Consider the following 27,533-nt stretch of genomic DNA (forward strand, 5'->3'; position numbering starts at 1 on the left):
AAAGCATAATTAATTGTAGCCTTTTTATGCTTAATGAAACACCTTGCACACATGACAGCAGTGGGCTTGAGCTTCTTGTGTGTACCTAAAAGAGGGAAAGCCTTAGCAACAACTTAGTTCTACTCAAAATGCTCTATAAGTCAGATTTATATGAGCTTTGTCATTATTTCAGAATACATCTCTTATATCAAGCAAGTCAGGCTAAAGAAAACTCACAATCAGCCACCTGTATGAACAGTTTTCTTAACTTTTAAAAGTGTGGAATGTTTTGTTTTTCAAATTCTTAGCAGTAAAAGCGTTTTTATTTCTTTACTTGTAGTTGCAATAAAAGGATACTTAAAGTAGCTAAATGCAGCTGCTCAATATCATTTTCCTTTATTAGAATAATTTTTCATATTTTAATGCATACTTGCATGCTGCATTACAGAGGCTAACTACTCCCCAGAGAATCTCAAAATGTAAATTTTCGACAATCCATTTCAAACCACAAATGACAATATAAGTAAAATTTTAAAAACAAAATTTAAGTGAAAGATTCACCTTGAAAGACTTAACCCTCTTTATAATACTCAATTATTCTAGCCTTAGCTGGATTCTTGAAAACAAATGCCTACGTTTAAAGAAGTTACTACAGCTGTAAATGCAGTTTCCTTACTTTAACTACAGATTGTATCCAGAACAAGTGAATAAGAAAGAAAGAATTTCTCTCACCTGTTTAGGTATAACCCCAGGCATGCGAATATCCAATGCAAAATCTGATGAATCAATAGGAATTACCGGTCTGGTGGTACCAAGACATTCATTGGAAAATGGTCTGGTAGTTTCTTTAAACCTTAAAAAAGAGGGCAATTTCAATATTCTTGAACATAATGGGATCTAAACTCAACATGAGAAGGTGAAAGAAAGGAATTCTGTGACCTTAAAGATGATTGATTTAAACCCAATGAAAACTCTAAAGATGTGATGACTACATAATTTTCTTAAACATACTCAGATTTTCATTTTATAGTCCAATAACAATATATACCTAATTTGTAAACAAAATATAACCAATGCAATCAACCAGGCTATATCTAAAACTCCATTCAATAAAAACTTATATGTTTTTACTGAAAATTTATTTAAAAATTATGTCATATAAAAATATGTATGTCAAAATATATATTTGTTTCAAGTTAATGAAGATACAGTATTAATACATTACAAATTATGACAGGCATGCCGATTTTCAAATGGCAGAAATATTAACCATAACCCAGTAAAAATTTTTGTAACTATTTTCGGTGTCCAGAATTACTAGCTAGAAACAAGAAAGTCAACCATAATCTTGCTAGGAGGCAGAGCTGTTCGGAGGAATAAATAAAAGACTGCGATGTGAATTACAAATGTACAAGTACATAAATATTTAATAAGGTAATTATGAGGCGTTTGTATACAGCTCAGTGTTTCCTTGTGAGCTATTACAGTCTATGATCTGCTTCTCCTCGACACTGATGTATCTTTATATTTTATTCTTCAAGCTGTTATAAACAAGAAGGTATTCAAGTCTAAGCGACTATATTGTAGTTCCTGAAATACCTCCCCAAGAGGGAGTGATTAGTATTGGAAATCACAACTTCTAATTGGAGTTTTGAAAGCCAGAACTGCTTGGCTACAATACAGTGGGCTTTTTCTGCACGGGGGACTTCACAAGAAGTTACTGTGCTAAAATTCCAAGTCATTCCAGCAAAGAACATCAACCTCGTCTATTCTGCCAACACTCAGGTTCATAAAAGTGATTACATTTCTCAACAGCATGCACAGAAAGCACCCGAACAACGAACACCCACCTCTTAAAGACAGAAAGTGGGCTTCGGAAAGCCAAACAGCTGCTTGGAAAAACAAGGAGGAGAACTAGCAGGCTGGGGACGCGGCCAGCCATGTCCACGCCGCTCGGGCCCCGCCGGGAGAGGACCGGGCAGCGCAGCGCGGAGCTGGGGCCGGCGGTGGGGCAGCGGCACCGCCAGCAACCGCTACTTCATGGCCCGGGCGCGGCGGGCGTCCTGCGGCGGCCAGACACCATCCGCCCGCGAGAGCAGCGAGCTGGCCGCGGCGAGGCGTCTCGGTCACGAGCGGCGGGCAGAAAGCCGTGGGCAGGCGGGACTTTTGTCCGGCCCGCAGGCGGAAGCTTTCCTCCCTCCAGCGCCGCTAGCGTGCCCTGGCGCTGGGGCTAGACGCGCGGATGCCTTATCACTCCGGAATGACAGGGACTGTGAGGGGTATCACCCAAACCCGCGTCAGTCATCATTCAGAACCTGCAAAAATAGAAGCAGATAATGGATGACTAACACGTTACAGCATTTGTCCTCAGCAAATCCCAGTTGAGGTTCTTTAATAGATTAGTAGTTTCACAAGCTTGCGCCCAAGCCTGGGGAAAATGCTGGTCTGTTGAGCTCCCTCCCCCACAGCCAGCCCCCAAGATTTCACGAACCCCGAGTAGAGCCGGTGTTCTGTCTTTGCTTGCTCTTCCTCCCTCGGACCCACTCCTGTTTTCTTTTCCTACTTCTTCCCCCCTTTATCCCTCACAGCCACCCCACTCTGAATTTCTGCTTACTTCCTCTATCACTGTTTTCTCTCAGCAAAAATGCTCTTAATACCTCTTTGCTGAATGTAAACATCATACAAATGACCGGCTAAGGCACAAGGAAACAAAACAAAACAAAACGAAGAGAGGCAAAGACAAAGCACTTGGATACCACAGTAATCAGATAGGAAAAGACTTTGAGAACAAAGGCATGTTTATATACATGCATCACAGAGCTAGAGATCCAAGAGGAAAAGATACCTCCTACCAACAACTCCCAAGGATCATCACAGAATTGCCCAAGTTCTCAGAATTATTTTAAAACAAACCAAAACTCTACAGCTACCATGATACACAAGATGTAAATGCCCATTTAAAAATCCTGCATCTCACATGCAAAATAATAATTTTGTACTTAGAAGGCATGCCTTCCAAAAGATATCCTTTCCAAAGTCTGGAGTTTTACAACATAATTAGAAAGAGCAGGGAGAGTCTAAGCTGCCCCCCAGATGAATTTTATCGACAAAGGTTAGGATGAAGAACATCACATGAACACAAATGAGAGGCCTGAAGAACCAGTGTATAGCTTAATGTGTTATAAGAGGACTCAACTAGGCTAAACTTGAAAATATTCACATTTTGACTGAATATATTTAAGACTATGTATCCAACCTGCAAATTTTAGTCTGAAGGCATAAATTAAAACTGTATAATTCACAATATAAAAATACTGTACTTCCAAAGAAAGAGATTAAAGTTTTATTTTAATCAGTAACTATAAACATGGTTCCAAGAATCTCAAATGAATTCGATGGGAAGATGTGTAACAGTAAAAAGAAAAAATAAGGAAAAATCATATTGAAATGCTTCACAGTAATACATCAGCCTCTGGAAATCACAAGATAGTGAAGCTAATCTAAAACAAAACGAAACAAAACAAAAACCTAGAACCAAAACAAATAAAAAAGCACTAACCTTCAATGAAGTGAGATTCTTCATGATCAGTGTTTTATAGATAGAAGAAATATACCATATACCAAATATAAATAAAACCTGACTTAACATCCAACCAGTTCAAGGATGCTTGAGGCTCACCAGCAGTCGAAGACCAGCTAATTTACATAAGCAATGACATTTTTAAAAGACTGATAATATTTGTTTGAACTTTCTCTTTGGCTTGCTGTTTGAGCTTTCAGAAACAAAAACTTTCAGCTTTATCCTTATCCTGTGGGTAGAGGAAAGAACTCCTTATGGAGGAAGAGAAACAATTGGCCTGAAGGCTATGCTATTGCCTTTGCTAGCAACAAAGTATAATCCTATCAAATGACAATACTTCACATTCCCTGAAGCTCTCTTTTTTTTTTAAATATAGATATATTTATATATATATGAAGAAGGGGTTGTATTTTAATATTTCATTCAGAACAGGATTCAAGGACAGTCCCTCTTCCAGTTGGCAAGGAGATTTGGTATTACACAAACACTTGAAAACAAATTAAGTATTAAAATTCTCTAACAGGAACACACCCTTAAGTACTAGCCTTTGAAAAAAATATTCCACTTATCTCTTTGATTTTATTACCTTTGATGTCCCTAAACCACCCACTTAAAGAAAAGGGAATTAAAGTTGTGGGTAGAAGCAAAGTTAGTATTTGTAGCCATGAATAGAACAAAAGGTCTTATAAAAATGAAAGCTAATTATGCTTCTTGTTTCTGGATGACTTGCAAGCTAAAGACAAAATACAAATCCTCATATAAAAAAAAATGTCCACCCATTTTTTTTTTTTTTTATAATTCTGGATAATGTCGAACATATAATAATCACATTTTATTAGTATTCTTATTTAAGATTTAAAATTTTTAAATATATTTTGCTGAGATAATTCCTTCACTCATCAAAAAAAAAGACAAAAAACCCTCAGTTTCAGAACTTTATATAAAAGATTGTAATACATACTGGAGTTTTATAAAATGAATAAAACTAAAAAAGAATATAGTCTATTAAGGGAGATGAGAACTTTACACAGTAACATAAGGTATATTTAGAATGTAGTATTCTATATGAGTACTATAAAAAGAGACTCAGAATTTTGAAGAAGGAAAACATCTTCAAAAGGAGGGCAAGAAAAAAGAAGAGTAAAGCAGTATTCAGTGGAAGGGGTGGCTATCGAGCAAGCCTTGGAGGACAGTTGGAGTTTCCACTGTGGGAGGTCGACAGTGAGCATTACAGGTACAGGGAAATGGCAGGAGCAAAGGAGCCCAGCTGGGGAACAGAGTATGTTCATAAAGTAATAAAAGTTCTGCCTCCTAGACTCAAGCTGCAGGCCCAGATTTACTATTTTATTTGTAATACAAAGCAAATGTTCTGTTTACATATTCATAAAATCTTCAGGTAAGAATGATTTATAACCTATACCTATATGGATATTAATTCCGGGAGAAGTATTAGTAGTAGTTAAGTACAGCTTAGTCCAGAGGACCATAAAACTAATTTGGATCTTACAAAGTAGGCAGCCCATTCCTTCCAATTTTCATTAAAAAAAAAAAAAAAAAAAAAAAAGATAGCTGGCATTTATTACTGGTCAAAAAGCCAAATAAATATGATGGCCATTTTGACCATTCATTCGTGTATTCATTAATAAGAGACCCAGTACAGCATAGTGGGTACCTGTAAACTGAAGGAAAACTGCCTGATTCCTGGGTCCACTATGTATTAGCTGTGTGAAACTAGACAAGTAAACCTCTCTAGCTTCAGTTTCTTCATCTGCAAAATGGGCATAATCATATTACCTACCTCACTGGGCTGTTGCCAGGAAAAACTAAATTAGTACCCTTAGAACAGTGCTGGACACATAATAAATGCTCCCTATTATTGTTGCTGCAACAAATATATATTGAATGCCTGAGACTGAATGCTGGGGATGGTGATAATCAAGACAGATAAAGTTCCCACTCTTATAGGAATTACTTTCTGCTGGAGAAAAACAAATAAGAATGACTACCAAACTGTAAATTTCATTTTCTTTTAAGGAGATTTTATGCAGTTTCCTTGAATGACTTATGATTAAACTGACTAAAGGGTGCATATCCATTCACATAGCAATTTGACTTCTGAGGATTAATTCTTAGGCAAAAACTGAACAAGGCACAAGGCACAACTATGTTTATAAAAATGTTTATTAGTATTGTTCGTAATAACAAAGACCTGGATGTTTATAATGGCAAAAGAACTGAAAGCAATTTAAATGTCCTTCAATAGGAGATTTGCGGAAAAAAAACTTAGAGTTATAAAAACCAGAATACTATGCATCCCTTAAAAACAAAACAAAACAAAAAGACACTATGTGTCTATTTTTAAAGCCAAGGGCATTTTTTTTTTATTTTTTTATTTTTGGAGACGGGGTCTTACTCTGTAGCCCAGGCTGGAGTGCAGTGGCGCGATTTTGGCTCACTCCAACCTCTGCCTCCCAGACTCAAGCAATCCTCCTGCCTCAGCCTCCCGAGTAGCTGGGACTACAGACATACACCATCATGCCCTGACAATATTTGTATTTTTTGTAGAGACAAGTTTTTGCCAAGTTTCCCAGGCTGGTCTCAAACTCCTGAGGTCACATGATCTGTCTGTCTCAGCCTCCTAAAGTGCTGAGATTACAGGCATGAGCCACCACATCTGGCCTCCAAAGGCATATCCTATAACATATTTTTTTGCATAGCTTACAAATTTTTAAAGAACCTGAAAATTATAGAAATGCTGCAAGTATACTACAAATAACTTTTTTCCATAATCATTTTAGAGTTACTGACCTGGTGCTCCATCATCCCTAAACACTTTAGTGTGACTTCCTAAAAACGAATACATTCTGCTACATAACATCAATAAAACCATCAAAATAAAAAAATTCACGTGAATACATTACTAACATCTAATCCTCAGGTTCCAAACTTTGCCCACTGTCCCAATAATGTCTTTTATTAGCAAAATCATCCAGTTCAGAATCAGGTGTTCCAAGGAAAGTTGTCATGTCTCCAGTCTGCTTCACTCCAGACAGTTTCTCAGTCTGTCTTTAGCTTTTATGACCTTGACTCTGTGGAAGATTACAGGCTAGTTATTTTGCAGAATGCCTCTCAATTAGTGTTTATTTTATGTTTCATTAGGACCAGGTTCAGGTTATGCATCTTTGGCAGGAGTATGACAGAAATGATGGTGTGTTCTTCTCACTACATCTGTATTAATTGTCCATTGTTGCACATCTAATTACCCCAAAACATAGTAAGTGAAAACAATAAGCATTATCTTTCACAGTTTCTGTGCATCAGGAAAAGCTTAGCTGGGAGGTTCTCTTACGAGGTTGTGGTTTAGATGTGAACCAGAACTGCAGTCATCTGAAGGCTTGACTAGAGCTGGAAGATTTGCTTGCAAGGTGGCTTGCTCACATGGCTGGCAAGTGAGTGCTGGTTGTTGGCAGAAAAAACATGTCCTCAATATGTGGCCTCTCTGTCGGGCTACTTGAGTGTCTTTACAACATGACACTGGGCTTCCCCCAGAGGGAGCGGTCTTTTGTTATGTAGCATCAGAAGCCACACACCATCATTTCTCTAACATCCTGCTGGCTATACAGGTCTGCCCCACCCACTGAAGGAGAAGACCACCCACGGCATGAATAGCTAGGTGGGGAGGACCATCGCTTGGAAGCTGCCTACCACAGCATTTTATTAAGTGGCCATGATTGTGACTTGTCTCATTACTGACAATATTAACTTTGACTATTTGATTAAGTTGATGTCTTCCAGCTGTTTCCACCATACTGTTAACTATTTTTTCCCTTTATAATTAATATGCTTTGGTGAAGGTTATTTTTATTATTATTATTATTATTATCATCATTTTGAGACAGGGTCTTGCGCTCTGTTGCCCAGGCTGGAGTGTAGTGGCATGATCTTAGCTCACTGCAACCTCCACCTCCAGGGCTCAGGCGATCCTTCTACCTCAGCCTCCCAAATAGCTGGGACCACAGGTGTGCACCACCACACCTGGCTAATGTTTTTTTTTTTTGTAGAGATAGGGTTTCACCATGTTTCCCAGGCTGGTCCCGAACTCCTGGACTCAAGCTATTCGCCTACCTCGCCCTTCCTAAGTGCTGGCCTTTGACATATTCCTATCATCCTTTGAACATTTCCTTGCTTTCTGCCCCTTTTCCCACCTGGGCTCAAAGCCCTGCACCAGAACTTCCTCTTTGTGCTCTTTATTTCACCTGCCCTTTGTGAATACCTTATACCATATACCAGGCTGTGCACACATCCTCACCCTGTTTGCGCTCTGACACTCCATGCCAGGTCACCAACCCCATCACATGGATGCCTCCCTACCTAATATGGGCTCCAATGCCCCATGCCAGGCAACCCTTCCTCAATATCTACCCTGCTTTGCCCTAGATAGTTGCTTTAGGACTGAACTGGTCAGGAAGAAAAAAGACTTAAATTTTTAAACAGCTTATTATAGAACAGCATACATATAGAGAGTCGTGTGTCACTTAACAATGGGGTTACGTCCTGAAAAATGTATTGTTATGTTAGGCCATTTCATTCTTGTGTGAATATCATTGAGTGTACTTACATAAACCTAGATGGTATAGCCTATGACACACCTAGGCTCTATATAGTCTATTGCTCCTAGGCTACAAACCTGTACAACATGTTACTATAGTGATTACTGGAAACAACTCTAACACAATGCTAAGTATCTGTGTATCTAAACATAGAAAAGGTACAGTACAAATATGGTGTATAAGAAATGGTACATTTGTATACGGCACTTATAAATGGAGCTTCAGGACTGGAAGTTGCTCTGGGTGAGTCAGTGAGTAAGTGGTAAGCGAGAGGCCTAGGACATTACTGTACACTACTATAGACTTTATAACACTGTACAGGAGATTTTATGCAGTTTCCTTTAAGCTATACTAAATTTATTTTAAAAATCTTTCTTCAATAATAAATTAATCTTAGTGTAGTGTAGCTTTTTACTTTATAAACTTTTAAAAATTGTTTAACTTTTTAACTCTTTTGCAATAAAATTTAGCTTAAAAAGCAAATGCGTTGTACAATTATATAGAATATTTTCTTTCTTTATATCTTTATTCTATAAGCTTTTTTAAAAAAATATTTTTTAAACTTTTTAAGCTTTTTCGTTAAAAGTGAAGACACACACACACACACACACACACACACACACACACACAAGCCTAGGCCTACACAAGATCAGGATGATCAATATTAGTTTTTCACCTCTACATCTTGTCCCACCAGAAGGTCTTTCTGGGCAATAGCACACAGAACAGTCATCTCCTATGATAACAATGCCTTTTGAAATGCCTCCTGAAAACCCTGCCTCAGGCTGTTTTACAGTTAACAGCTTTTTTTGTTAAGTAGAAGGAGTGCACTCTAAAATAAAGATAAAAAAGTATAGTATTGTAAATGCATAAACCAATCATACAGTCGTTTATTATCATTATCAAGTATTATGTACTGCACATAATCGTATGTGCCAAACTTTTATGTGGTAGGTTTGTTAACACCAGCATCACCACAAACACATGAGTAATGCGTTGACATTATGATGACTACGGTGTTACTAGGTGATAGGAATTTTTCAGCTCTGTTATAATCTTATGGGACCACCACCACATATGTGTTCTGACATTGACTAAAGCATCGTTATGAGGCATGTGACTGTATTTAAAAAGTCTGAAGTAATATAACTTAAACTGTTGCATTTCCAGAGATTTTCTATGGAGATGGTTGGGGAAAAGGTGGAGTTCACTGTCTACTTATATGCTTTTGTAGTCTTTTAATTTTCACTGGCTTGTATTACTTTTGTAACTAGAAGAAAACAGGAATATATGCATTTAAAAATATTTTATTAAATATGGTTCTATAGATTTCAATTTACACATTAACTGCTATCTGAAAGTTAGGTAATGTTTTGATAAAAGAAAAATTCTTCCTCTGCTTAGCAAGAACATTGCAAACTAAATGTCATGGTGGCTATATAGCTGCAATGCAGAGTTTCTTAAACTCAGCACTATCAACATTTTGGGCTGAACCATTCTTTGTTGTGGGGGCTGTCCTGTGTATTACAGGCTGTTCAGCAGCACCCTTGGCCTCCACCCACTAGATGCCAGCAGCATTCCCCTCAATTATGGCAACCAAAAATGTCTCCAGATATTGCCAAATGTTTTCTGAAGGGTAAAATTACCTGGTTGAGAACCACTGTTATAATGTGGCTCATTAAGATGAAGCTTAACTTGTAAATCAAATGCAATGCCATTTTCTTTAAATACATATAATAAGAAATAAATAAGTTAAAAAAGTGTTTGCAAAAATGGAACTTCCAAATAATGGGGGAAAATATCCTAACAGAATAATCATAACAACAGGCAACACTTACTGACTTACACGGCAACACTGACTTTGCATGTATTATCTTGCTGAATTCTTATGACTTTGAAATGTGGGTTATTAATCCTGTTTTATAGACGAGGAATCTAAAGCTCAGAAAAATTAACTTGTTCTGGTTATATCGTGATAAAGCAGCAAGAATTCAAATCCTAGCCTGCTGACTCCAGAATCCATGCTCTTAATCCATACTCCTCAACACAAAACGGACCCTCCACATTCATAGGGGATATTTTCTTCAGGTATAACAAATAGGTAAATCCTTTGAATACCATTTTCTTGCAAAATAATAATAGCTCATGTTTATTGAGCAATTACTATATTCCAGGCATTGTACTAAGCAGTTTATATAAACTAGCTCTTCTGAATCCTCACAGCAACTGTATGAAATTTGTTCCGTTATCATTCCTATTTTACTGAAGTGGCAACTAGACAAAAAGTGAATTGGTAACATGCCCATGGTACCCAGCCAGGACATAAACACAGGCAATCTGACGCCATGGTTGAAGCTCTTAACTACGCACCTAGTCTTTTTTCCTTTCATATACTAGGAAGCATTCCCTCTTCAACTTTATAAACATTACTCATTTAGCTAATTCAGAAGGTAACAAATCGAAGTCCTATGCTTATGATTCAAATTGATCCAAAAGAAGATTTTGTTTGGCCTGCAAGGGTTTTTTCCCAACTCCTCCCCTACATTTGAGCTCTGTATAAACATTTCAAAATGAAAGATTTCACATAAAACCCAGATTTCCACTCTCTTGAAGAGCCATAAAAATCTGGCATCACTGGACTCACATTTCCACACAGCAACAATTAGCTGAGCCAAGTAGTGACTCCCTTTTTGACGTGGCCAGCAATCCGCAGACTGCCACTGTCCCCACTGCTCCCTATCTGTTGTTCTCAGTCTCTGAGGCTAGTAGTGGTTGTTTAAACTGCTCCTCAGCTCTCAAGTGCAGTTATTTGTCCATTTGTTTTTTGCCTTTTGTATTTTTTCATACCTGGCCGGCTTTTCTCATTAACATTACTAGCCAACACCTTAAAATCATCTGTGTTGTGATCACTGAGGGACACCCTTGCTCTAGGAAGGTAAACTTCACCCTAGGTGGAACATAGGGTTTACCACACTTAAGTGTACTAAGTTGCTGGGGTATTTTTTGTTGCTGATGGTTTGTTTTTTAAGGCTCTCTTCATTAGCAAGACATAGCAAATTGAATGGTATTTTCTGCACACAGATTTTTTGGGGACTCATGTCTTCTAACATGCAGCCAATTTGAAGTATCTTTCCCTTGCAAGTCAAAATTGGCTGGGTACCTATTAGAACATACATGCTGAAAAAAAAATCTCAGGGGTACCATTCAGCATATGATCCTACTGCAATAAGAACTTGCCAAAAGTAAAAAAATTTATTTTATTTTATTTTTTGTTTCCATGATCAGTAACAGATGCCCTTTAAATATGTCCATTAGTCATCAAATCGCTCAGCCCTGTAAATACTTCCATGGGGAAAATAACAAGACACATAATTCTTAATTAAATTTCTCAGCTTTGACTAATACAAATGTTACTTCCTAACACATGTATCAAATTCAATGCTGGCATATTTTACTGTAAAATAAAACAGATCCCTATCTTCCAAACAGCACACATCTTTTTACTCTAAAGACTGAACTGGCAAGTGCTCAAGAGATGGGTGAACTGCAGAGGAAAGCATTAACCATTACAGATGATGCCAGAGAGGTGGACCACTTCTTTGTATCCTACTCATTTGCCCACCAGGTACCTTATTTATTTATAAACTCAGGACGTCACATAAAGTTTAGTTTCACAAGAGCACAAAACGCCTTTTCAGCTATCACCTACTTTCTCCTTGAAACGTTGTTGAGTCAGGGGAACAGACCTTTGGGCTGGTTTTGCAGAGCTATTTGGTGGACAACCCTCCATGAGCTCTGCCTTAACTCATGAAGCAAGTCAGTCAGCAGAACCTAGACTTAGAGACTATGTCCATAATATGCCATTTCAGAAATTAATGAACTTTGTTCCTCTTTGGTAAAATTTTTCAGGAACTAGTTTGCAAGTAATGTCAAAGACCTCACTACATTTCAAATCTTGGATGATTTTTTCAAAAAAAGTGTGAATCATAGAATGACCCACTGATTTAGGTATTGAAAGATCTTTCGCATTAATGCTTTGTAGTGCTTCTTTTGTAGGTCTTTGTGTTACTAGTTTCTTTTATTTTTAGGAGGAAGTTGGCATAGAATGGAAGGAGGGTAACCGCATGTAAGGGCAAATATTTAGTTTACCGGGCTTCAATGAATGGGGTCTGAAGGTGGGGATCTGCCTTTCCTTCTGCTTTTCTTGCAATCAATCAACATATTTTTAATGAGATGTTTGTGACGTTTTTTCCTGTTTACGATTCCACATCCTTAGGCATACTAGTTATTCCTGAAGCAGTTTAATATATATTTTGTTAAATGTTTTCCAGTGACTTCAGAGGTAGGAAGTATTAACTACACACGAAAACCAGCTCAGACCCAGACCATGCAGTTACAAAATAAGTATTCTCTTTCTTTAAAAATCTATAGGAAATGTCTAGATTTTCACTTAAAAACAACAGTGACTTTTATCTTCTCTTTCTGGTGCTATTCATACAGAAGTGTTTTCTCCCATAGCACAGTCGTATTTTCAAATGATTCTTAAGTTTTCCACTTCAAATGTTCAAATTTGTACAACAAAATGCCCATAAACACACTCTTTCCTATTACAAAAGTTTTGCTATCCTTTTCTTCAAACCACTCAGCTGTATTATTACAGTACTTAAAAGTGAAATCTATAATCATATAACCCTATTATAGAATTGAAAAACATATGTAAATTTTTCTTAAAGATCATCAAAGAATGTCAAAACATTCTCTCATTTGAATAATTCTGCTCAATTGGGTTTAGACTCCCTTAGAGGGATTCTGCAAAGTGTAAACTACATACTGCCCTCTCAATTCATCTCAACTAGATAATTTGGAAGTCACTAACAAAAGAACAAAACTGCTCAAACAACATTTTAATGTCTTTTATTTTAGGGCACAGAGGCTAAAATAAAATTTAGCTTAATCGTAAGACAACCATTTGAATTTTTAAATATGCATTTCACCACTGAAAGAAGTACAATGTACTGAAGTAGCTTATACGCAGATATTTTAATTTCTAGTCTATAGTACTAACAGTTCTCTTTGATCAGCGTCCCAAAATTCCCCGTGAACTATCAATGAAGAGCTTCATAATTTTCTTCTGGCTGAAAATGATCAAAGCATTCTTACGTTTGTTAGAATTCTTTGATGCTGCTGCACAAACAGGTGGTGAGTTTATCTCATTGCTATTAAACTGTTTCTTGCTGTCTTGAGCTTAGGAAGAAGTGGTTTATTTTAACAAGGTGCTCACAGAGTGGCTTGTTCTTTGCCAATTTTTAATGATTTTTACAAGGTTTCCCACAGTGACTAGCAATATGCACCCTGGAATGGAAGATGAGAGCTGAAAAAAGATGAGGTCCATGATCCTCCAGGCCTGAGACACATCCCAGGTGGACTTCCAGGAGTATCAAGGAAGTGAGGCCCAAGCACATCCAGTTGATCTTATTGGCTTTCTCTCTCCATTGTTGAGGCTACATGCCCTAAGCTTGAGTTATATCATAACTAAAAGTTGAGTTTTTAAGTCACAGAAAAATGTGAAATACCCAACATTTGCCAATTTAAACCAAAATAAGGAGCCCCACCGGGCAGTATAATATAGAGAAGTCATTCCCATCTTTGAAGTATAAAAATCCCTTTTTAAAAGGAGGACATTTCATGGAACTATACATTATAATGACACTATTAATAATTAAAACAATATTAATAGTTTTTGAGTAGTTGCTATATGCCAGGCAGCCTTTTAAATACTTTCCATGTATAATTTCATTTAATGCTCATGAAATCATATAAGCTATGTCTAAGTATTATCTACATTTTACAGATGAGCAAACAGAGGCACAGAAGTCAAGGAACGTGTTGGCCATCATGTTGCCAGAATTAGCGGGGCAGGGATTGAAACGCAACTTCGGCAGCATTCAAGGCAGGATCTACCAACTTGATAGAGGCTGTACTTCTGGTATTTATTAGGAAAATACATAAAGGCTAAGCTGAATCATTACTGAATCAGTAATGCTTTTAAATAAATTTGTACTTTATGTCACACATAATTCAAACCAATAGTACACATAAGTGTGAGAAGTGTTATTTGTTTCATATCCCACAATGCTCATTTCCCAGCAGTGGACTCTGGGTTTCACCCTAACTCTGCCTCCCCCGTGGAGTCTGAGCCAATGAATGAAAACCACTGGTGTAAAATGAGGGCGCAGACTTAAAGTCAGAAGTGATAGTTCTATGTCCTGAAGGGATTCTCTTCACATTTCTAAACTGTGGTTCCCCCTGTCTAAATAGATGGTATTGATAAATGCTCTACCAAATGGCTACTGTGAGAAACAAAAATAATCTGAGCAAATTCTAAAAAGAGTAAAGCACCAGAGAGATCATAAGTTGTTATTAGTGTTTCAGATTTACCTTTCTCAATGGATAAAATATAAAATCTTTATTTTATTTTTCTAAATTTACACTGTTTATTCTGAACCTATTTATATCTCATCTTTATTATTTCAGAGTACTAGAACATCTTCAGATTATCTTTGAAGAGTCAGGGACAAAACAGAGCTAAAAACCCAAATTCAAATACTCTTCCTAACACTAAAAATAAAAACAAAAATGGTAACTCCATAATTTAGCAAAAATGTAACTAAAATCTCAACCTAAATCATTTGAAATATGCTTCACTAATCAGGAATAACAATTTGTATTCCAAGCAAATAACCAACGTTATGTCAGGATTATTAGGAAACATTTATTAGGTACTGGCACTGACAGGTACTATATATCTTAGCCTTAAGTTTGTGTTGCATGACTTAAGAAAACTATACAGAGGCAGTCTTGCAGAACCAACTGCCCAAAGAAATCAGCAGTGGAGGTCAATTATGCACATTTATATTCCAAAAGTAGCTGGATGTTTCCGGAACAAATGAAATATAAAATGGTGTGCTTAACTAGGTGCTTAGTATTTAAATTACACAAATAGATTCTTAGTAATACTTGCTTATTTCCTCAGAGGAATACGGACAAGAAATGTACCTTATTGTTGCTAAAGCATTTTAAAAGATCAAATGTACTGTATGACTAAGTGCTATAGGAATACTCAATGTTATATGTGTAATCAAGTTTACTATTTTTTACTTAATTCTATCTAATTTAGTATTTATTCCTAATTAAAGGGCTTATGTGAATTATCTTGCTGGGAGGTGGTTCCTCTGAAGTGGAGTTTTAAAAGTCAGCATATATGCACAAATTTTATTTTATATTTTAAATTTGCTTCCCATTATGATCCATATTAATTTCTATTATCATAAAATTACGTCTCTCTTTAAAATAGTGAAGAAATCATACAAATTAAAAAAAAAACTTCTTTGATCCTGATACGACCAACTCATAACATTATGTAAAACTCTAGATAAAGAAATGTACTTCGAATAATCCCAACCAAAAACTGTTATCCCTTTTGAAAGGTTATGTTTTTAAAGATTTGAAAAAAATAGAAACCTAATGGAAAAAAAAAACAGAGCATTATGCTTTTAAATAAACTATTCATAAAGATACAAAATGTACACATTTAGTAAAGATCATATTTATTCTTATTTAAAAACACATTACGGTCATTGTCAAAATATGTAAAATTCCATTGACAAAATAAAGCTTTAAAATAATCAGTAGTCCCCATGATCAGTTCAGAGGTATATCAGATACTTAAAACAAGCTGACCATTTTATTTTTCAATATGATTTTCAAGGATGTATTCAAAATTAATGGTCAATGCTAGACTGGCCAGTCATTTCCACTATCATAATGGCTGGTGCAGATGACTGCATCATTGATTCAGGGATAGATACCAATGGGGAAAGCAGCTTCCACATTGGTTATGCTGGGTATACATCTAGGAAAATAAGAATATGTTGTACAGATTACTGCTTTTTTGGCATAGCAGAATTTGTATTTTGTTCCACAATACCTTCATCTATGGCTAAATAGAAAAGATAAGTTGAATGACAGAGATGAAAGAATGATATTAATAAATATTAATGCATTCAAATATAATGAGAAAACACACTTTAAATTATTTGATCAATTAAAACAAGGCTAAGGAAAAAAACACAAAGGTGAAAGTCCTTTCTCCATAAATAATAACATCGCACTAACGTGCTGTATTTCTCTTGAACTCAAGGCTACAGTTATTTTAAGATATTAAAACAATACTATTAATTGTTTCATTCTGAATTGGCCAAATTAATATGTTAAAATGGCCTGTTTTCCTTGTTCCTTAAACTTTGTAATTGTCTCCTTATCTTTTCACAAAATGCCAAAAATTTGCTGGCTATCAAAAAGGTCAACATCTTTTATCAGTAAGCTTTATCTTAATTAAATGCTGATTTTAGAATCAGAAAAATGAGTGAGTTAAGCAGTATTATTTGCCTAAAAGATAATAAAATTTATGATAAATTTTTCCTTTCATTTTTATATTTAAATCACTATTAGTATTACATTGTAATGAGACAAAGGCTCATTAAGGCTGCCTTTGTAGGTAAAATAAAAACACACTAGAGGGGATATTCTTTATCGAGTTCCAATTATCCTCCAAGGATATAGCAAATGAGATACCATTAAAATATTTAAGTTTAATTACGCAACGTGTTCCAATATATGATCAAAATACATATATACACAACCTAAGTATTCACTCACATTCCTGAATCTTTTGTATTTAAATTTTTCTCCTAAGGAGAAAGTTAATAGTAATAAAATTATAGAAAAATTCTAAGGGAAAGCAATCCCACTTTTGTGCACATAAAATAATATTTTCTAAACTAATCGTGCATCTGATTACTGAGCAGAGTTCTCCTCAGTCAGTTTTAGGTTTTCCCAATCCCTCTTTCCTCCTGTTCCAGCAGATTCAATCAATTAACCAATCTGCTTTTTGTCTTCCCAAAATAGAACCTACCAATAAGAGTTTCCTGTCGCCCCATATTTGTCCCACCAATTAATTAATTTGAATTTGAGACCAAATGGTAGTCGGTAGTTAGTCCTGCTCTTCTTTCTACCTCTACATTTCTTTCTTCTAGATTCTTCACATCAGAATTTCCCAGATTTTTTGCAGGGTGTTGTATGTGCTGTAAAGAAGACATGGCTCCGCTCCCCACAACTGTGCAGCTTAAAGCACCACCGCACTCGCCCACCCACCCGCGCTTGGTGGGGAAGTCAAGTACTGGCCACCAAGTGGCCATGTGACCTCCTTTAGCCAATAAGGAGGAACAGAAGTGAACTGTGTCGACGCTGAAGTTTTAAAAGCCAGTGTGTAATTCAGCACACTCCTTTTCCCTCTGCCAGTGATCAGTGATGCTCACAGGGAGGCTCTTCTAACTCCTTACTCACATAAAATGATAGAGGGCAAGTTTACCTCTGATAGAGGGCAAGCGTCTTACAGAGACTTAAATTTAGAAATTACTCAAATATTTACAAGAAAAAAGAATATTAAAGCAGACGAGCCGGATAACTCTAAGGAGCAAATTTAATTATTTTCCAACTACTCAGCAGGATGGGGGTTTATGAAGAAGTTTGTATCAGTTACAGAGAAGACAGAATACGAATTTCAATACCGTCATCCATGCTTACTTCTACTCAATGTTTGTTTCCTAAGGGCTTATAAAACATGCTCAGTTCAGAAGAAAGCTCATTTGTCTTTTTTTTAACCCAGCGAACATCAAGCTTCATCCTGCACATTCCACTGTTATATCCCCACACCTAGCACACAACAACATATTGACATACTTAGTAAATGTTAAGTGAATGAATGGAACAAGGAATAATGTAAAGAAATACATGACATAGTTCTTCAGAATCTCATAGTCATGTTTAGGGAAAATCGCGCATTTTCCCTAAAAAATTTTCCCAAATTTGGATACATATCAAGTTTTGAAATAGAAAATAAATGTTTAAATGATTTTTAAAATGAGAGTAATATACACACATCGTTAAAAGTCAAATACTACTAAAAACCTACAATAAAAACAGCATTCCCTTGCCCAGCTACTCCATATCCTGCTCCTGAGATGCAACTATTTTCCACTCTTTTAGCAGGGTATTCTGGTACTGACATTCATTTTCCCAAATATGTTGATGTTCTAATTTATCAATTTCACAGTTCCATTAATTATCTATTGACTTCTTTGGAAGATGAGAATTTAAGTTCTCCTATCACATCCCACCAGCATTCCAACAGACTCACATCACAATTTTTGGTTAAATTAATATTTAAGTTGTTAAACTATATAACTAATGTTCTCCACTGAACCAAGTAGTGTCCCATGATTGTTACCTTTACTTGTGCACCTTGTTCTTTCTTTTTTTTTTTTTTAATTGAGACAGAGTCTTGCTCTGTCACCCAGGCTAGAGTGCAGTGGTGTGATCTCAGCTCACTGCAACCTCCGCCTCCCGGGTTCAAGCGATTCTCCTGCCTCAGCCTCCCAAGTAGCTGGGACTACAGGTGTGTGCCACCATGCCCAGCTAATTTTTTTAATTTTTAGTAGAGATAGGGTTTCACCATGTTAGCCAGGATGGCCTCGATCTCCTGACGTCGTGATCCGCCTGCCTTGACCTCCCAAAGTACTGGGATTACAGGTGGGAGCCACCGTGCCCAGCCCCCTTTTTCTTTTTAACTAGAGTTCAGGAACTGGAGCATGGTTCCAGATCCATGTTGAGAATATCTTTATTTTAGCTGTATCCATGATTATGTTTGGATGGATAGGGGTTTATATAATGACAATCATTTCCTCTAAGAATTTTAAGGATATTGTCCCTCTGTCTTCTTACTTATAATCCTATTGTTAAAACTGACTGATTTCAGTTTTAATTGAGTTTCTTTAGGATATTTCCACCTAAATAAGTTTTCCTAGAAAATTTTGCCCCTTATCATCTGAAGTACTTTCACTGGAATAGTCTTAGGAAGTAGTTTAGAGAGTGGAATGATACTAACCTGCATGTAATTTTACTATCTTTAGCAAGATAGTAAAAAGATAAACAAAAAGATAATTTTACTATCTTTAACAATATAATCCTGTTGAGAATTCAGGTGCCATTTTTATTTTTTATAATTTATTTGTGATATCTCAATCTCTTTCTCTCTCCATTCTCTGGAGGTTTTTAAAGTTTTCTCCTTGACTGTTTGTTCTGAACTTTTATTGATGTACCCTCATATGGGTCTTTTCTCATTCATCTTGCTAGGCCATTCTAATCTGAAGACTTAAGATACTGATTCTGATAAATATTGTTACATATTCTTTGACAATTTCTGTTCCCCATTTATCTCTATCATCTTCTTTAAAACTCCTATATTTAGATGTTGGATGTGCTTGAATGATCCTCAAAATTTCCTGACATTTCTTTTCCACTGTCTCTTTGTTTTCAGATTTCCTTAACTTTACCTATCAACTCTCTCCATTTTCTAATTTCAGTTCTATTGTCTGTTCCTCCCTACACTGTTTGTTCTAGCTGAGTTCTTTTCTCTCTCTCTCTTTTTCAAAATTCTCCCTTTCCCCAGACACCTCCTTAAAAAGTCTGATGATTCGTGACTGTGTATTTGCATTTCAGAGTGAGACACTAACAAGCTGTCTGGTGCTGCTCTGGAGGAGGCCTGAGCATCAAGTTGATCTTTTCTTTGTGGGACACTCATAAGTCAGTATATGTAGGGTTCCCCTTTCCACAGTGAGGCTTTTCAGTTCTCCAGGGAAGAATCCATCCATCTGCTGAAGGGTTAACCCTTTCATGTAAGGGCCATGTATTAGTCATCTTTGTTCCCTTTGCTGTGTACAGTAGGCACCGACAGTATCTCGTATTTCTAAAATGCAACAGTTTATAAGGTATATTCACAAGATTCCCCAAAATAATCAGAAGGAGAAAGCCAAACAGGTATCAATATTCTCTTCTTATAACTGGGAAAAGTAAAGAACAATTAAGTTCTATGACTTCTGCTTAAAGAAAAAAAAGGGAGAAAGAGAAGGACATGAAGAGACAGAAACAGAACATATTTGGTAATCCAAATAAATTTTACAGAATTCTTTTCCTTAGGCATTTCCTCCTTCTGACACCCACAGAAGATCACTCTATATATTCTGCAAATCCCAGCATGAAGGACAGGTTTGTCAGGAGGATCACGCAGCCTATTTGGAACAGAATCCTCAAAAACCAGTGTTTTTCATTGGCAATAATCAATAATATTTTCACCATGTTCTTATTCTCGCTATAATAGAACTAATGTTTTATAAGATAAATTCTCAAAATAGGGCACAATGGAAGAATTTGTAGGATGTATTATGTATTTAAAGATAAAACTTCATAATTCTCTGACCGATTTCAGTTTTAATTGAGTTTCTTTAGGATATTTCCACCTAAGTAAGTTTTCCTAGAAAATTTTGCCCCTTATCATCTGAAGTACTCTCACTGGAATAGTCTTAGGAAGTAGTTTAGAGAGCGGAATGATATTAACCTAAATGTAATTTTACTATCTTTAGCTCACTCAAGTAGATAAATTTTCCTATCACTAGGAATTTAAAATATCAAATTTTATTTTAAATTTCACTAAAAAAATTTTTTCCCAAATAAAGAGTTGCATTCACTGCATCAACCAAAGCAAATATTTTATAATGATCCCCGTGAAACCATGCCCACTCAAAAAACTGAAGTTATCTTCTTACTTGGCACAAAAACCTTTTGAGATGGAGTTTCGCTTTTGTCACCCAGGCTTGGAGTGCAGTGGCATGATCTCAGCTCATTGCAACCTCCATCCCCCGGATTCAAGAGATTCTTCTGCCTCAGCCTCCCGAGTAGCTGGGATTATAGGCGCATGTCACCATGCCTGGCTAGTTTTTGTATTTTTAGTAGAGACGGGGTTTCACCATGTTGGCCAGGCTGGTCTTGAACTCCTGACCTCAGGTGATCCAGCAGAAGGGTTTCTTAATACGGGGCAAGATGCTGCGTCCTGAAATCTGAGTACCTTAGACCCTCTGAGTGAAGGATAAGGAAAAATGAGTGCTTAGGAGCTTAATAAAGTGGGACTTGGGAGAAAGAAACAAGATGGTCTACTTCTGAGTGGTAGAATCAAAGCAGCAGCACTAACCACACTCTCCCAGCCTTGAAAGGTGTGACCCACGTAAGATATGACCACCCTCTTCAGCCATAGCTAATAGGGCACTTGACTTAACTGGGCCCATCCAAATATCTCTCCCTGGTAATTTGAAAAGAAGAAAAGGGGATGTCAGTTGATTTGAAAATTCATGTGGAATCAGGGCCAACTTGACATTAGAGTAAGCCAAAGCAAAGCTATTAGCAAGCTGAAGTGACGGAAGAATTGAGAAGCCAGAAGATCACTTTGCAAATCAAGAGAAGGGAGCAGGCACAGAAAGAAAAGACATAGAGATCAAGCAATGCCATAAGACAGCACGTGACCAACTTTCGTTCTTGACTGTCCTCTTCCATACCCAAAGTCCTTGTATTATATCCTGCCTTATTCTGGGATGTCCATGAAGTGGCCTGCTCTTTCACTTGTGTGAACACTTTTTATTTGTGAGTTTCTACTCCTTGAAACCTAACAGTCTGACTGAGACAGGCAGCTTCAAAGAGAAAGCTGTATCTGAGCAAAGCACCAGATGTTTACCAGGTGACAGTGGAGAAAAAGCATCCAAAATAGAGGAAACCACTTATAGATCAACCTTGAGGCAGGAGACAGCAAGTTGGGTTTTTAAAACTACAAGTAGTTAAGTACAACCAGAACACACAGAGGGATGGGAAATAAGACCAGAACAAAGGGCAGGAGCTGATGAACAAAGGACCTCATGATCCATGCCTAGGGATTTATCTTTATCCTATAGGTGAGAAGATCATATGTGTGTTTTACAGGCTCATTCTGGCAATGATGTGGAGGCTGAAATGGAGGTTGGGGGCAAGACTGGAGGCAGGTGTCCAGTAAGAATGTGAACTTCTCAAGGGTAGCTATATATTTCATTGTTATTTTCACCATCAGAGAGTATTTTGAGGGAGGAAGAAAAGGAAAAAAAAAAAAAAGCATCAACTTGGTTCTAAGAAGTAATTCAGCACAATTCAACACCCCATGAAACACAAGTTGGGAAGCTTGGTTAGTGGTATAGTTAGTATACACTTCAGGCCTGATGTTTTAAAGAAACTACTACAGCCTAAGGGCTTGTTGACCCATGAGCAAATGCACCACCAAATGTGAACTAGTATATGATAAAATATAGATCACAAAGGAAGCTTACACTTTGAAATACCACATAATTTCACACTTCATTTCCCCAGTTCTCATCCTCATTTATTAATTTCCCATCATAACATAAAGCCATATCAAGTCTTAGTTACTTCAGGAAACCTGGTACCTTGCATAAAGCCTGATAAAAGCATTAATAATTAAAGAATGACTTTGAACATAGGGCATCCAAAACTCTTCGACACAATGTTTTCATGCTATTCGGTAACACAAAAAGAAAACATTTGTACCCCTGAATAAATGGAAGTATTGGATGTTCTGACCTTAATTAGTTTAGATAACAGGACAAATCGAATCCCCAAATATTTAAATGAATGAAAATGGAGCCATCAGATTTTATGACAGTCTAGGCTGTAGAAAAAATAAACTTCCCACCTTATCAGTAATTTTCCTTACACATGAATGTAGAAAGCGAACATTACATTTATAGCAAAAGCTGATATTCTAGCAACTGCCCACACAGCATCACTTTAACATTATGCTTTGACTCTTGTTTTCTCTTTCCACACTCAAAATGCCTGTCAATTGTCTCCACTTCACTTATCTAGGTATTTAAATAAAGCATATCCTGTTTTCCCTTATGGCTAGATCCCCATACTTAAACTATACCCTGACAATGCTTTCTTTGTCTCTCTTTTCATGTGCCCCTGGAGTGCAGCATTCTAACCACATCTGAAACGCTGTTTGTTATAAACCATTTTAAAAGTCACCTTAGTTACAAACAGCCACTCAATGCATGGCCCACGGACTGCAGCTTTCATATTACCTGGGAGCTTACTGCAAATACAGTGGCTTAGGCCCACTCAAGACTGAATGAGGAACTGTATTTTATCGAGATTCCCAGGTGATCTCGTGATGTTTGAGAAGCACTGCCAGATAGTTTAGATAACACAGGTTGAGAGGAATTTGACTACAACCTACAATCTGATCTCAATTTTATCTGCTAGTCTGGAGAAATGGCTCCCAAGTCCTGTATGTAAAAACTACTCCTGTTTACTTCAAGAGTAGAGCATTCCAGAAAGGTGGCATGGATTGTGAAACACAGACAAATTTTAAAGGTCCTGAGTTCATATCTAAGCTCTGCTACTCATAAGCTGTGGAACGCTGGACAAGTTACTTAATCATACTGTTGAGTTTTGTGTTACTTTTCTCTTGTGTTTAAGAGCCCATTCATTTTTTGTTTTTATATATATTAATATTATATTTTTAGAAAGACAGAGTCTTGCTCTATTGTCCAGGCTGGAGTGCAGTGGTGTGATCACAGCTCACTGCAGCTTCGAACTCCTGGGCTCAAAGATCCTCTGACCACAGACTCCCCAGGAGCTGGACTATAGGCGTGAGCCACTATGCTCAGTTAATTTTTAAATTTTTTGTAGAGATGGGGGTCTCACTATGTTGCCCAAGCTGGTCTCAAACTCCTGGCCTCAAGCAATCCTCATGCCTCGGCCTCTCAAATGGCTGGAATTACAGGCATGTTTTAGATCATTGTAGACTCACATGTAGTTGGAAGAAATAGTACAGAGAGATCCCACATGCCCTTCATTCAGTTTCCCTCTATGGTAACATCTTGAATGATCATAGTACAATAGCACAATTAGGAAATCTGTTCTCCATCTCAAAAAGCTTATTGTTTCAAGAATGTTATATAAACAGAATCATATAGTGGGTAATCTGAGATTGGCTTTTTGCACTCTGCATCATCCCTTGAGATCCATCCAAGTTGTTGCATGTATCAATGGTTCATTCCTTTTTACTGCTGAGCCTCCTTACATAGTATAGATGTACTACAGTTTAACTGTTCATCTTTTGAAGGACATTTTGGTTGTTTCTAGTTTTTAGCTTCTACAAATAGAGCTGCTATGAACATGTATATACAGGATTTTATGTGAACATAAATTTTCATTTCTCTGGGATAAATGTTCAAGAATGCAATTGCTCTTTTTTCCAACATTGTTGTACCATTTTAGATTCCCACTAGCAATGTATGAGTGAACCACTTCTCTGTATCTTTGTCAGCATTTGATGTTATTACTATTTTAAAATTTTAACCCATGTGATAAGTGTTAATGATTCCTCATTGCGCTTTTAATTTGTATTTCCCTAATGGGTAATGATGTTCTTGAGCATCTATAGATGGCTTATGTGTCATCTGTAGATCTTTCTCAGGGAAATGTCTATTCATGTCCTTTGCCCATTTTCTATTTGGATTGATTTCTTTTTACTGTGTTCAATTCTGAGAGCTTGTTGTATATTGTAGGCATAAGGTCTTTCTCAGATTTGTGGTTTGCAAATATTTTCTCCCACTCTGTAGCTTGTCTTTACATCCTCTTCACAAGGGATCTTACAGAGAAGATGTTTTTAGCTTTGATGAACTCGAAGTTATTAGTTTTTCTTTTTATGGAATTTAGCGTCACGTGTAAGAACTTTTTATCCGGCCCTAGGTCCTAAAGAATTTTCTCCTATTTTTTCCTTATAGTTTTATTTTTTACATTCAACTCTGTGATCCATTTTGTGTTCGTTTTTGTGTAAGCTGAGACTGGGTTGAAGTTGTCATTTTTTTTTATATATATTTTCTTGGACCATCAGTTTTAAGATGTCGTTTCGATTTAATAGTAACTTTGCAGGGAGGAATAAAAAGAGAGTCATTACGCTAAATATACATACTCAATGTAAGAAACCACAATTCCAGTAATATTAAAGTGTTTTACCATGTAGGTCACATTTAGTGGTACATTTACTCATGGGTCAAGTCCTTAGGCTCTAGTGGTTTATTTAAAACATAATTAGGTTTTAGGTTAGAACACTGTACAACAGTACCAATGATCAAGCTGCAGAGCTCTTTCTTTTCACCTAGTGGGCTGACTTGCTTCTTACAGCCATGTTAGAACCTTGCTTCTTAGAACCACATTTTTCTCCTCTGCCTCTTCCCTTGGAATAGTTCCTGATGGTGGGATAAGAATGTCTCTAGATTATGGCAGATTTACCAAATCCTATCACTGTTGTATACATCAAATGGAGAAGTTATGTTTCTCTCAAAGTATGGCTCATAAAAACTATTCAATACAGACTGTTCATTAATTCTTTGCTTTTTCTCCCATTCCTAATTGTTTTGGTTCAATAAATGATACATTAACTCATTACACTGTTGTTGTTTCAGGCTTCAAATTAAACAGCAGTACTTGAGTAAACTGTCAAAGACTCACACAACACCCATTCCCCAAATAAAGGTAACTTCTCTTAACAATGTTGTACATATTTGTGTTAGTCTATTCTCACGCTGGTGTTAAAGACATACCCAAGACTGGGCAATTTACAAAAGAAAGAGGTATAACGGACTTAAAGTTCCACATGGGTGGGGAGGCCTCACGATCATGGTGGAAAGAAAGGAAGAGCAAGTCACATCTTGCATAGATGGTGGCAGGCAAAGACAGAGCTTGTGCAGGGTAACTTCCCCTTATGAAACCATCAGATCTCATGAGACGTATTTGCTATCTTGAGAACAACACAGGAAGGACCTGCTCCCATAATTCAATTACTTCCCACCAGTTCCCTCCCACAACATGTGGGAATTTAAGATGAAATTTGGGTGGGGACACAGCCAAATCATATTAATATTCTTCAGTCTCTTTCCTATGCATTTACACATATGTGGATATATATGTGCATGTGTGTGTGTGTGTGTGTGTGTGTGTGTAGGTTGTATTTTTGTAAAGTTAAATTATTGATATTTTTTCTTTGTGTTCTTTGTGTTTTCCTTTTGTAAGTCCTTCTCCTATCTGGAGATTAGGACTTACAGAATCACAATTATGGTTCTTATTCATTTTTGTCAATAATGTTTGGATCCATCTGAAATACATTTTTTGTATGATATGCAATAGGAAGAACCTTTCATTTTTCACAGTTACTCAATTTTTGTGTACAGCCATATTAAATTCTATCTAGATAGACTTGCCACATGCTATTTACCTATAAATTTAAGCATATTTTTCAGATGTTTATGCATCTTCACTGATCTAACTATCCATTTTGTTGTCAGGTTTTAACTTGGTAATAAGTACTTTTTGACATCCGAAAATTCATGTTCCCTTTGTCTTATTTGTCAGTATTTTGTTGCTTACTATTATCTCCAGCTTCTTTTTCAAAATAAATTAATGAATCTATGTTTTCAAGTTCAAGAAAAAGTCTTGGTGAGATTTTGATTATGACAAAATTTATAAATACTTTTAGGGGTGCTCTATATTTTTGCAACTCTTCATTTATGTTCATCTGTAAAGTTATAAATGCAGATTCATAAACGATTGGGAATGTTCCAGAAATTTGCTTGAAGCATTAAAATGAATGCCTCTCTTTCAAACCTCCAAATGTCTTTAAGTCTTTATGAATATACAACAAAACTGCTAGGATATTCGAAGGACAGAAAAAACGCAGACTGTACATGTTCTAACTACTGTGTGTGCGTGTGTGTGTGTGTGTGTGTGTGTGTGTATTTGTAGGTGTTTGAGAATGAATAGGTGGAGAAGGTAGAAAAACAAGACTTAATTCTGGGTCCCAGAATATATAAACAGGATGCTATTACTCTAAGTGCAGAGGACAACTGTCATAATAAATGTAAATCAAAAATACTTAATCTGGAAAAAAGAGAGTATTAACCCAGCAATTATGCTAAGTATAACTTATTAGCATGAGTTGCCTGAAAGAATTAGGCAATTTCATTCTAAATAGTTGAATTTTAATGAAACTTACTATGTATGCTATTTCTTGTTTCTATACTAGTTTGTTTACTATTCTTAAAGACAAACTTTTCTTAAAAAATCCAGCTCAATGACACACTATTCCTATACCAAAAGAGGCAAAGTAAAATCACAGGAAGAGTATGTTTCTTCTAATCTTCCAACAATTAAATCAGATTATTAAATAAAAATATCCATCTATAACAGACACTTGCCTTGCAATATCCTTTTCTCCTCCCACCTTCATCACAAGAACTCGAATTTTTGGCTGGTCATATTACTGCTCAATTAAAAAAGGACATGCCCAGCCTCAACTGCAGAGATAT

At 36.5% G+C, this 27,533-nt stretch overlaps 1 protein-coding gene across 1 annotated transcript in view; it reads right to left on the reverse strand.

Annotated features, from left to right (window-relative positions):
* PAM (peptidylglycine alpha-amidating monooxygenase) overlaps positions 1-27,533 on the reverse strand; it is a 279,448-nt gene that overhangs the window by 165,529 nt on the left and 86,386 nt on the right. The window contains exons 2-3 of the mRNA XM_012001518.1: positions 1,830-2,294; positions 712-832 (exon numbers count right to left, since the gene is read on the reverse strand). Coding sequence (XP_011856908.1) covers positions 712-832; positions 1,830-1,921 — 213 coding nt within the window. The 5' untranslated portion in view covers positions 1,922-2,294. The remainder of the gene's footprint in view (positions 1-711; positions 833-1,829; positions 2,295-27,533) is intronic.

The sequence above is a fragment of the Mandrillus leucophaeus genome, unplaced genomic scaffold (genome assembly GCF_000951045.1).
Source record: "Mandrillus leucophaeus isolate KB7577 unplaced genomic scaffold, Mleu.le_1.0 Scaffold662, whole genome shotgun sequence".
NCBI classification, from domain to species: domain Eukaryota; kingdom Metazoa; phylum Chordata; class Mammalia; order Primates; family Cercopithecidae; genus Mandrillus; species Mandrillus leucophaeus.